Source organism: Phalacrocorax carbo, chromosome 1 (assembly GCF_963921805.1).
Source record: "Phalacrocorax carbo chromosome 1, bPhaCar2.1, whole genome shotgun sequence".
Lineage (NCBI taxonomy): Eukaryota > Metazoa > Chordata > Aves > Suliformes > Phalacrocoracidae > Phalacrocorax > Phalacrocorax carbo.
Window position 1 is genome coordinate 63,174,548 of NC_087513.1, and position 12,321 is coordinate 63,186,868.

The 12,321-nt window shown below is 47.3% G+C and overlaps 1 protein-coding gene across 3 annotated transcripts in view; it reads left to right on the top strand.

Moving 5' to 3' along the window:
• The first annotated feature begins 1,989 nt into the window (after positions 1-1,989).
• The window catches only part of KIAA1549 (KIAA1549 ortholog), a 153,372-nt gene continuing 143,040 nt past the window's right edge, over positions 1,990-12,321 (top strand). For 2 of the 3 annotated variants that reach the window (XM_064456766.1, XM_064456776.1), the window contains exon 1: positions 1,991-2,646. In XM_064456766.1, the coding sequence (XP_064312836.1) occupies positions 2,535-2,646 (112 nt within the window). In that variant the 5' untranslated portion in view covers positions 1,991-2,534. Of the gene's footprint in view, positions 2,647-12,321 lie in introns of all 3 variants that reach the window. The other variant, XM_064456786.1, reaches the window with a different exon arrangement.

Here is a 12,321-nt window from a genome sequence, read left to right on the forward strand (position 1 = left end):
GCGTACTTCCAAGGGCTAGCTTATTAAAAGGAAAGGAAAACCAAATTTTGCAAACAGGAAGAGCATGTAACGGCACACTCCAATGCCAAACACGGGTGCGCAGCGCTGCTTACAGCGAAGGCGCGTTGGAATGGAGCGAGGTTTTTTTAAGCTTTTGGTGGCTATTGTTTAGCCTGCACTGCAGATCTTCAAGAGAGGTTGGGAAGGCCGAGAGAAACTGAAAGAGGTGGAAGCGAGGAAGTACCTGACATCGTGCGTATCCACAAATGGTGGGTATGTGGGTATAACAAAAGGCTAAAGAGCGCTCTTTTGAGAGGAGCTGTTTTCAGGGAACTGGCAACTAGCAAAAAAATGAAAATTATCTGTTTGATTCCTAATGAGTTCTGGGAAACAGAAATCTCAATATTTTTTTAGTAAATAAAAAGGAATATCAAATACATACTTCTCTCTATCAGGAATTTAATATAACAGAAACAATCCCTAGGCCCTGTTTTTTTGCTTTTTTTGGTTATTTGCTCAGGTAAGAAAAAAAAGGTGGGTGTTATGCAAGTTTTTCTGCATTAGTTTTTTGTTAGATGTTTCAAAAACTAAGGGGTGTTTTTGGTCACTGTCTTTTTGCAATGTCTAACATCTCTGCATGGGACGTTACAGCTTAGATTTTTAGTTTAAGATATAGGCTGTAATCACCCATGAAATTTTCTGTGACACATCTCTCCACTGTGCAGAATGAAAGAAAATTATATTGTATGGACCAAGAAATATAATGAAAGTATAGGTCTTGTGCTAGAAGGCCTGAAATGCTCGCTGTAGTGATTGCCTTTGATACCTCGCCAAAGACGGGGCATCCGCAGACTTTCCAACCCTGAAAATGTCTAACCTAAAACAAGGGGGGGTTTTGGATTGCATGCCCTCCCCTTACTCGCCGTGTCTATATTGAGCCACATCTTCAGCTGATGTAGTTTGGCTGATTTCAGATTTGCTTATTTACATTGCAAGGATCTGCCACGTATTGCTTTCCTTTGCTGTCTGCATGGTATTATGTCCTGATGTGCATCGCGTGATGTAAAGCTAAAGCTTATAGGTGTCGCTTTGTTTCTGTATGTCAGCAAACTGAATCCTTCGCTCCTTCCACCCTTTGGGAGCAAGGTGTAGCTGTTGTGACGGATGTGCTCCAAGAACAGCGTTAGGAAGTCCCCTGATGTACTCTTAGCTTGTTTTATCAGGAGTACAGCCACAGACTAGGTGAGCCCAGCTCTACTTTCTGGTGGGACCTTTCCCCAGCGGTTGCAGGCGCTCCTGGGTGAGCACCGGACTCAGCCGAGCTCCTGAGGAGACCCAGGCTCGGGAGGAGCCCTGTAGTGAAAGGGACACCCCGCTCTTTCTGCCTGTCATCGCCTGGAGCAACCCTAATGTTGCGTGGACGCCCTGTCTTTTCTGCGTATTCTCCTTTTCTGCTTGGACATGTCTTATTTTTCAGCCCTCCAAACCCTGCGCAGCCCGTGGGGGGCGAGGGCCTGCCCCCGGGCTCCGCCGCGCCTGGCCGGCGGGCTGAGACCCGGGTCCACCAGCCCCTCCCGGCCTCGCTCCGCCATGGGGGCGGCGCAGCCTGGAAACCGCCCCGTGCAAACCCGGAGCGGGCCCTCGGGCCGCCCCGATCCCGGAGCGGGTACCGGGAGCCACCGAGGACCCAACGGGGCCCTCGGCACTTCCCGCCGCCCCTGTGGGGGACGGCCGTTGGGTGCCATGCCCCCCTCCCTTCCCGCCCGCCCGTGCAGCGGGGCGAGAGACTGGCACTGGGGCGCCAAGAGCGAGGAGTCGGGGGTCGGCGGGCAGCGGGCGGGGCGGCGGGGGCGGGGCCTGCTGGCGCAGCACCGCCCCGTCCCTCACACCTCCCCCCGGGGAGCGGGGCGGGGGCCTTGGCTCCTCCCTTCTCCCCCCCCACCGCCCTCGCCTCCGCCCGCGCGCGGCGGAGGGGGCGGGGCGGGCGCGCCCCCGCGCAGACGCGGACGGCGGGGCGCGCGCAGGTGGCGGGCGGCCCCGCTCCGCTGGGCTCGCCGCTGCCGCCGCCGCGGGCCGGCCTCCGCTGGGGCTAGCGCCTCACCGGCGGGGAGGGAGGGGAACCGGCGCCGGCCGGGTCGGGGCTGCTGCCGCCTCCTCCCACGTGAAGGGCCGTAGCCGCCCCGGGCGAGCGCCGCGGCCGGCCGAGGAGCCTCGAAGCGCGGCGGCTTCCCCTCCGCCTCCCCGCTCGGGGCCCGAACCGAGCCGTTCGCGGGCCCCGCGGGACGCCGCTGCCCCGCTCCCGCCCCCGCCGCTCCTGGGAGGCGTCCGGCGCCGCCCCCGTGCACGCTCCTCCCGGGGTGGGCGTGAGGAGGGCTCCGGCGGCTCCCCGCTCCCGGGCGTCCCGGCCCCGCTCGGCTGTGGATGCGCCCGGGAGGAGCCGCCGAGCCCGCACAGCCCTTTCAGCCCGCGGCGGGGGGAACGACGCGGGGCGCCGCGATGACTTGACGCCGGGCCGCGGCGTGCCGTGCCGTGCTATGGAGGGGATGACACGCTTCGTGGCGGCCGCGGCGCGGTGGCGGCCGGCGCTGCCCGCCCTGCTGCCGCTGCTGCTCGCCGTGCCGGCGCTGCGGGGCTCGCCCGCCGCAGGTAAGGGAACAAAGGGGGCGGTGAGGCCGGGCGGGCGGCGGCAGGTGTGCCGGTGAGGCGGGGGTTTTGGGGGGGGTGGGGGGTGGTTGTGTTGGGGGGGGGGGGGTGTGCCCGTTAGCTGGCGCGTGCGGGGGGAGGCAGCGCCGGTAACAATGCGGGGGGGGGGGGGGGCGCTGCGGGGCAGCTCCGCCAGAAAAGGCGCGCATTGTTCGCGGCCAAACGGCGTCCGCTCCGGCGTGGGGCCGCGGGAGCCCGTTCCGCGGGAGCGAAGGGGAGAACCGGCGCGGGGAGGGGCGTCGGGGGCGGCCCTGTCCGTGCCAGGCCTCCTCGGGCAGGGCGGGGGGGGGGGGGGAACCAGGCGTTTGAGGGGTGCCGGCGGCCGCCTGCGGCTGCAGTCCCAGCGCCCGCTCCCCTCTCCCCCACCGGGGCGTTTGGGGGGCGCGGCGGGGCAGGCGGTGGTAGCACCTGCGGGGTGCGGGGCAGCCCGCTTCTCCTTCGCCGTTGGAGTTAGGAAGCACCAGAGCCCCGCGAAACGTGAGAGACGCTACTTTCCGAGCACAGCCGTGGCGTGACTCGTGTGTGGAGAGAACTGCTCGGGCTCCAGAGGGCGGGCGGCGTGCTCAGTAGCTGTTTCAAAATAGCAGGAATCAGTGACACCCTTTTTTCTCCTTTTCTCTAGCGACTCTAGGTATCAAAATTAGTCTGTAGTTAAGCCGACAGTTTAATCACAAAGATGTCTCCTTTGCTTCTGCTCCCGTAGCACTTCTCGGTTCATCTTTAATACTTTTTTTGTCAAAAATGCCACAACTAATAATTCACAGCAAGTCACGTTTTGCTGTGACTATAGGTTTTCTTTTTGGTAGATGACAGGTATAAAGTAATACACTTTTATCAACATCAATAAGTTGTTGATAAGAGGTAAGAAGTGATAAGAACCTGCATCAACCTATTGCATCAAGTGGACCAACCACTGTTGACATTTTTAGTTAAACACAAGAATCGTGGAGATTATTGTTGGGTGCTTCAGAGGCCTTGGTGTTATAAAACACGCTTATCTTTTTAATAATGCTTTATTTCCACTTCAAGTAGTTAATGTTTTGGTGGTGACTGCTTAGCTTTTCAGGGAAGTTACGCTCTGCTCCAGCTCCCTTCATAGCCAACAAGAGTTGTTCCATTTTCAGCCTACGTGAAAGTGGATAATTTCTAGTAACCTTCAGAGATTCTTTGTCTTAAATAGAATAGGCTTTGCATACAAACAGTAGAAGGGAGAGCAGTAGGTTCATAAGTTGGAGATTTGCTTGGTTTTTTTTTGTCTCTTTGAGGTTAACAGAATGGCTGGGCTGCTTTTTCTAGATTTTCATAGTAAATCAGTGAAGGCTTTTGTTAAATTGTTTGTCTGATACTTAGTAGTTCTTAATGAAACATTGCTGTGCATTTCTGTAAACTTCTGTGTGATTGCTGTGTGTTCTTGCATGACTTAAAAGCAGCAGTGGAACTATTATGTAACTTAGCCAGTGTTTGGGCTGCTGGAAGAGAACACTCGGAGGCAGCACATCTCGCCCAAAGCGATGCTTTCCTGCTTGATCTAGGGCAGGAGCCTTCAAAGCTGTTTTGATTTGTGACTCCTCTGTGTTTTCTCTCTCCACTGGGCATGTGAATAATGTACAGTGAACTTCAGCATACTAAGAGCAAACTTGCTTTTAAGAGGATGCTTTTCATAGATACCTTAGAAATGGTCCATTCATTGCAGAGATTTAAAGACAGCAGGTTGCAGAGAACAAGAACGTTTTGTTCCTTTTTTGATTAAGGTGAAATGCTTTATTAAAAAGCGTGACAGGAGTCTGATTTTTCTGTCTGGGGCCCATAATGCTTTAAAAAGTTAAGACACAGCCTTTATCCTAATCTTTTCTTTAGCTTTGGAATGTTTTGATGGTATAATGGGAGGCGTGAAACAGAAGAGATGCATACTGGTCATATGCAGTAGGCTTGGACAACATTCACTTAATTGCTCCACAGATTGACAACTCGCTGAGTACCTCTCTTGGGTGCAATTCGTTTGCTTTTTGGTACCATTTGGTCTCGACCAGTTTAGGAACAGCAAGAGCAAACTCCTACAGCTTTGAGTTGCGCAGAAGAGGCGTACAGTAAGAGTGGAAGGGCTGTTACAGCCATTTGCTTGCAGTTGAAACAGCAAAGTAAATGTCTGTACTTAAGAAAAATAAGTAGTAAATCAACTTGGATTTTGGAATGCTTGATCCAGCTCCCACTGAAATCACATGTTGCTGAATCAGGGCTTCAGCTTCCACAATTAAGCAGATGCTGAACTGTTAGTATGTGGATAGGCTGCTAGTGTGCCTAAGGTAGGTATGTATTTGAGCACCTCTGTGAATTAGGGCTTTGGTCAGGCTCTGAACATCTCACTGCCCAGCTCAGGCTGTGTTTTTGCTTTTGTTGCACAATCTGCGCAACTCCTGCCATGACAATCAGGAGGATTTATCTTGTCTTGCTGCGCTGTTTTCATGGGAGAGAGGAGAGCTATGGCCTGGACTCAGGAAAGTCTGCAGTGAGTCTCCTCAGAGACTCAAGAACCAAAGACAAGTTGTGGAGGTCAGGCAAGGAATCAGACGTAGCTGCCGTATGGGACAGTTGCAGGATATTGTTTATTCAACTTAATTGCATGAGTGTGTTGCAGACACTGGACTTGGCATCATGTCTCTTGTGGCCAGTTCAGCTTGTCAAGTTTGCTTCCAGTTCATTTTCGCAGAAGACCCATATGGTCGGAGGATTCCCTTTAAGACTGCTTTCTGTGCTGTGCTTGCTTTATTTATGTCAGCCTCGTGCCTACAAGCTACGCTTGTAGTCTTGCCAGAGGAAATGTGTTTTTTGTTTGCATGTTCTTTCAAGAAGTTAGAATGCTAAACAAGCTAGTGGACAGTGCAGCTTTTTGTTCAGTTGTGTCTGTTTTGTGAGTGACATTTGTTTTCTGTGAAGCATGGTCTTAGATTTGTCAGGCAGGGCCGGGACTGGAAATATAGCATGCCTTTAACAAAGTAGGCTTTAACGGCTTTGACGTACCTTGGGTAATAGGTTTCAGGCACTGGACACATTTAAGAGCAGTGATTCTTGCTGCAGCAGAAATCTTTTCCAAGAGGTCTTGGGAAGCTGATGGTTGTGGTAAGTGGCAGGTTCTGACAACCCAGTTCTTCTTTCTCAATTCAGAATGTGTGCGTGCGTGTGTGGGGAGTTGCTTGGGAAAGAAGTGAAGCAGAATAGGCTTCTTAATAATACAGTCTCACTTCAGCTGTGGGAGCCATGCCTTTCCTTCATTTGAAAGTAGATCTGCTTAGGGATGGTGTCCTAAACTACCAGTGAGTCTCCAGCCTTGCCCATTGTGGCGTGCGGTATGAATAACACTAATTGCGTAAGAGTTATTATGGATGATGCCCTTAACTACTAGTGTGTCTCCAGACTGGCCCATTGTGGCATACGGTATGAACAACACTAATTGCATAAGAGTTATTAAATAGTGTGTGTCGTGGGAACCTATGCATAAGTAAAAAGCTGTAAGGAAATAGCCCAAGCTGTCTTTTAAATTTTGTCTTAGAACCCCAAAGTCAAATGGTAGCATTAAAGAAACAATGCAGATGTAATTTCTTTTTTTGGCTTATGTATAAGAATCACATTTTCAGGGAGTCCTTGTCAGTATAGCCAGTTTTGCCCTCTGGAGTTGCATGATGTGGTGCCTTTTTTATCCCTTTAAAGGTCATGTATTTCTGTGCTTTTCTTTAGTAGTTGTTAAATGTACATGAGCTAGGTAACAAGTTTAATCGAAACTCCCTATATGTGCTGTGTTTTCAGCTGTTGATGTTATTGGAGACAGCTGTTTTGGAAGGCTAAGCGAGAACCTTTCATAAGAGCAATGGATTGGTAGTATCCACTTCCTAACGCATGAGATGGGGAAAAGATACAACTAACCATCAGTAGTCATGTCACCGATGACATCAGTGTAATTAGTTGCATGTAAAATGCATGGAATAAATACTGGAAAATGGTAGACTGGGCTGATCGTGCTTGCTCTTATTAAAGCTGTAGGATGTTATAAAAGGCTTGTAAGAAGTATTATTGCTTTGCAGCAGAGTTGAGAACAAACTTAACTATTTAAATTGACATTTTATAAGTTGTGCATTTTGCTATGGGCTGAAGCTTTTTTTCTTTGCAAAATGTCCGTTGAGGGTTCAGCTACTTCTGATGGTGAGGCAAGAGGAAAACAATGGTTTCTGCTTTGAGTTCTGCCAGCTTCTTTTCTGAATAACTTTAATACCCTTATGCTTTGGAGCATGAAGTTAAACTTTGGCAGATTGTGTCTGCTGTGAAGGGGATGTTTTCTCTGCTGCTGCTTTGGAAGTGATTTTTTTCAAAAGCTTGTACCAACTGAATTTAGGCACGCATGGCTGTGATAGAGATGTGGGTTTTTTTTTGTTTTGGTCTGGTAAAACTTGGATATACGCTATTCTCATGGAACCTCACCTACCTATTAATACTGACGGGGGGTATATGTGCCATCTGGACAAATGTACTAAGCATGCTTCCTGTAGCCCAAAATGATCTGTGAAAGATTGGACTTCCCTGTGAAAGTCAATCTAAACTGCCCCAGAAGTAGGACTGGATTGAACTTTAGGACTGAGGACTGGCCCTGCTTGCCTTGTGTTTAAGGACGTGTCTGTTTTGTGTGACAGAGTGCTCTACTTTCTTTAGGGGAACTCGGGCGTTGCCCTTGTGGTGTGGTGTTGTTTGGTGGTACCCGATTGTGTGAGGCCCAAGAGGAAGAATGGAGCTAAGGCTTTGAGAAGGAGCTAGCATGGGACTCGGGTTTAGTTAAGCAGCAGGAGTAAGAGAAGGGTCTTTGAAGTTCTCTGGTCACTCTCCTGCTCATTGATGATGTGTGTGCAGAAACCTGGGAGTTGTAGAAGTAGGAGGGCAAGAGGCACATGAATTGCAACAAAGTTTGAGAGATGAAATAAACTGGAACTGGTGGGGCATGAAGACCAGGAGGCAAGACATGAGGTTAGGAGTGGGAGATAGGTCTGTGGGTGAGGGAGGCTGCAATGTAGAAATTAATCCTAGAAGGAATAAGCAGTGCAGCCTGGTAGGAGGATGAGCACATTGGGAAACACAGATGGACTCAGCTTAAAAAAGGAAAATAAACCTTAAAAAATAGTGTTGAAAGGAAGAATCGGAAGTAGGGAAGGTAAGGGACAGGGACGAGACTGGAAGGGATGTGGCTGAAAGCATCAAGCTTGGAATTCAGGAGCAGGGACGCATGTGCCCGCTGCTCTGGGACACTTTCTCCAGAATTTGGCATGGAACCCAGGGCTTCAGAGTGCTGGCCTTTTTCTCCTCTCAGTCAGGAGCGTTAAAATCTGATGCTGCTCCCTGAATTTTTCACGAATGTGTGTGTTTCAGCCTTGTGACAGAAGTGTTTTTCAGAGTTTGTTTTAAAAACTGGAAAATTTCCTCCACAGAAATTGTAGTGGCATATGAAGACTGCAAAGGCAAAAATCAGCAAGTTGGAAATATTGGCATTACAATAACCTGTAGTTTTAAACTACTTCTGTGCCTGTAAGTTATGGTACAGCTATACCCACATGATCACAAAGTGTATATCCATATAGATAATATTTACAGCTATGTAGGCACCTGTGTATAAATATCTGTACATACACATACCCAAATGCAGACAGGACCCTCATTGCAATCAGTGTACAAAAGTGATTCTGCTCTGGGGAGAAATGGGTGTTGGATACAAAATGAAAAAGTTATCTGTAGGACTCTTGCTCCTTTTGTAGCAGATGTTTGAAGGTGTGATACAAACGAGGTGGAGCACAGGGAAGTTTGAAAAAAGGTTTCACTTAATGTAATTAAATGCTGTCTGAGACAATTGAATTGTGGTGCTGCTGCAGAGTTTGTGATGTGAGCAAGTTGCTTAAACCAGGCTTCCCACAGGTGGTCACTAGCTGTGTGTTCCTCATTTACTGGACTTGAGACCTCTGGGATCTGTGTTGCAGAAATGCTGAGTGCTTGCAGCTGCCAAAGAAGTCAAGAGGAGCTGTTCTTGAATAGATGTTGTGTCTGTAATTCTAAATACTCACTAATGTTGCAAATTAGGCACTCAGAATTTGACCTTGTTTCTTAGTTTCATCATTTGTAAAATGTAATTTCTTAGATGTAATTTCTTGTTTGGTTTCCAAAGTAGTATGAAATGTTCCGATGCAATGACAGGAAGTACAAAAGAAAAGTTCATCAGAAAGCCAAGCACTTTTGTCTTTAGAATAATAAACATCCAGTAAATGATAAACCAGTCTACCAAACTTGAGTCCATGGAAAAGAAGCCTAAGAAATAAACTATTTGTAAGCAGATAGAAAGTGGTGGTGTAACAGTATGCATTTACCATATTAAGACTTTTTTAGAGTGAGTTAACTAGCCTTATAGGTGGGAAGATGTACTGTGCTGTATCAAAGTGTAGTAGGATTTTTGTTTGATTTTTAAAATCTTCATAAAAAGAACTTGTATTTATGGTTGCTGGTGTTTGCTCACTTTCAGTTTTAGCAGTTTCAGCCTACATCCCTTACCTGCTTGTTCTTCACGCACAAACTGTTTTCTAATCCTTTTAGTCCTTTTCCATTCTCCCCTCTGACTTAGAGAGGCCTCTCTTCTATTAATTAATTCCCTGTACAGAATTTTGAATTGGCTTTAGCCATCTGGTTAATACAGTGTGTCTGGTCTTGGGGTTTGGAATAGAGGTAAGAGGCTAAAATTCATCAGCAAGTAAGGGGAGGAGGAGGAGGGAGGAATGGTGGAAGCGTACTAAAAGAAGGGCCTGAAAATCCAGATGCTTTTCAGTAAGGGAACAACATGATAGTAATGTACTGAAGTGGCTGGAAACGTGCACAGCTGTAGGATGGGGAATAGGCAATGCAACAACGCTGTGTGAAGGGATCTGGTGTTTATCGTGGATCACTAACAGAATGTAATTCAACAAGATCACAGTGGTGCTGGCTCTCATGAACACATGGGTTATGGTCTTTGGCATATCCTGTGTAATAACTCGTTCATTCTCTTCAGTGGCAGAAGAGCTCCAGTTGGAATGCTATATGGGACCTTGTCCTTCAAGGAAGAAACGGAAGAGACAGGCTACTGGAGAGAGTTCAGATCACAGAAGTATTGGGGTTGCCTAATTTAGAACAAAAAACCAGGTGGATGGGACTTTATTCAAGCATATGAAAGATAAATACAAAGAGAAGTGTAATAAACAGGTTGAGTAAAAAAGAGAAATAGAAGACTTGAATTGCAGTGAACAAGACAGGTTTTATAACTGCTTATCTTTCTAACAGTGGGAATAATGAAACCCTGAAACACGTGGTTTGGGGCAATAATGTAATCTGTCACCAGAGTTGTAAGAACAAGCTTGTATAATGATCTAACAGAAGTGCATTGCAACAGCAATTCCACAATAGTGTAGAAGGATGGAGTTGGTGACCTCTTGAAATATTCTGCAATTCTGTTTTTGTGAGGTTCTACAAATAATGTAATTTATGTGCAGACTTGCAATATTGGGGCCAGTATCTGTTTATTACTGAAAACTGGTGTGCTGTTCAAGTGAAGAAACAATCTGTGGTTGTATATTTAAATACTGTGTCATAATGTTTATGCAGAGAAAAGCTGGATTAGGATTTCATGGGTAGCCTTAGTAATGACACTTCTGAACTTTTGAGTGATTGATTTTAGGCTTAAGAGTTTTGTAAGGTTTCAAAGAATATTTTGTAATCTTTGCTGTAGTGACTTTATCGTTAACAGGTGGCAGGAACACACTAATTTCTAACACTAATTTCTTAAGTTAGTCCCTGTGCAAGTTCAGTTTCTTAAGCATTTTATAATACTGCATAGATTATCACTGAGAGGACAGGTACAAGTAAATGGTGTGGATGTGATTCTGCATGTCTTGTCTTTATTCATCAACTGAATTTATTAGCATTTGTATATCTAACAGGTGGGATGGAAAGAGAGTCAGTATTAGTGCTCAAAACACTTTATTGATTCTATGAAATTCATTCATATTTCTACGAAATGTCTAGTTGGGCAGACTGGGAACTTTTTCAGCTTGGCACCAAATTTAGGGTTTACCCTTGCCCTTAGGGAAGGGAGAGATGGTGGAAGGAAGAGGTCCGAAGTGATGCAAGATAATCAGGAGACTGAGCAAATAAAGAACACCAGACCAAGTATTTCAGTTGCCTGTATTGTAGGTACTGCTGCCTATAGCAGCATGTGGCTGGTGTCTGGGTTGAAGGGAGAAGGCAAAGCTTCTGCTCTTCAAAAGCTGGGGGACAGCGGGTGCCCTACCTGGTGACTGGGAAGTGGCCGAGTTTCCTGACTGGAGTGGCAGCCACTGGGAGAGCAGCACAGATGTCCTGGCCAGAGCTGTGTGCTTGCTGGCCTCCGCTCAGGTGTGCGCGGTACTTCTCGGCTCTGCAGCAAGTGTGTCCTGACAAAGCTTTTCTGGGCAGTCGAGGAAGTGGGGAGCTGTCTTTGCACCCGTTATCCGAAATCGGTTGGTATGGCAGGGTGAGCGAGAGAGGAAGGATAGGAACTTTGGTCAGGAGGATACTGAAATAAGGAACAGCAAAGATAACACTAGGGGCTCGGGCTACTGTAGCAGTGGATGAAATCGGGAATGTGGATTAGGGTTACTGATGGCGGAAGGCTTAACTGCGAAGCGCTGTGGTAAGAAGAGGGCTGCTTGATATTGGTAAGTTGGAGGTTTTCATGGCTCCCCTGTGTACTTGACTTGAGCATCATCACTTTAGAGCTTGCCCTAAAGCTAAGCTGAAGAAACTGTGGTACTTGCACAGGGCATTTTCTAAAGGGGTAGCTGGGCTCACTTTTGGTAGAAAACTCTTGGGTGCCTTATAAAATATATTTGAGCTCTGTAAATGGACCTGAAAATATATGGTCACAGAGGAGTGGTAGACAATACAGGTAAAGATACCTTTTCTAGAGCAGTATTGATACAATTTACAGATTTTGTTTTCAGCCTGTTTTTTCTTATTCAGTCCAAAATGGTGTGTATTTTCCTGTTGAGTGTTTTCATACTGAATAAGAAAATCAAACTGGTATCATTTCTTACACGAGGAGAGGGGTCTTTTTTTGTTTGCTCCTCAGCCAGTAGTGTAGGGAACTAGTTTGTGGATACTCTCTAAGTAAAAGTTCTTTCCCCATTTAAAGGCAAATGTTTGATACTGCAGGGTGGTGCAGGGACTGTTTATTCTCCTCCTAACTGGGTGTGAACTCAGGTGTTGAGCCTGTCTCACCTTTTCCTGTGGCCCGTAGTTCTGTTGTAAATAAATTCTACCTCATGTATGCAGATTGTAGTGAGCAGTGCTCAACCACAAAGCCGCAATGATTTAGTTCACCATTATTTGGAGACAAAGCTCCAAGCATTTATGTAGCAGACCCCTCTGGGCTAATATCACATTACTGTTTGAATAGAAAGAAGGCTGTTGTTTAGCAGCTACGCTGGATTCTGATTAGGTAACCTCTCCAGTGGATGTCTATTTAAAACTGGAGCTAGTGCTGAATTGGGACTAACTGATGTGATATATTGGGATAGAAATTGCATG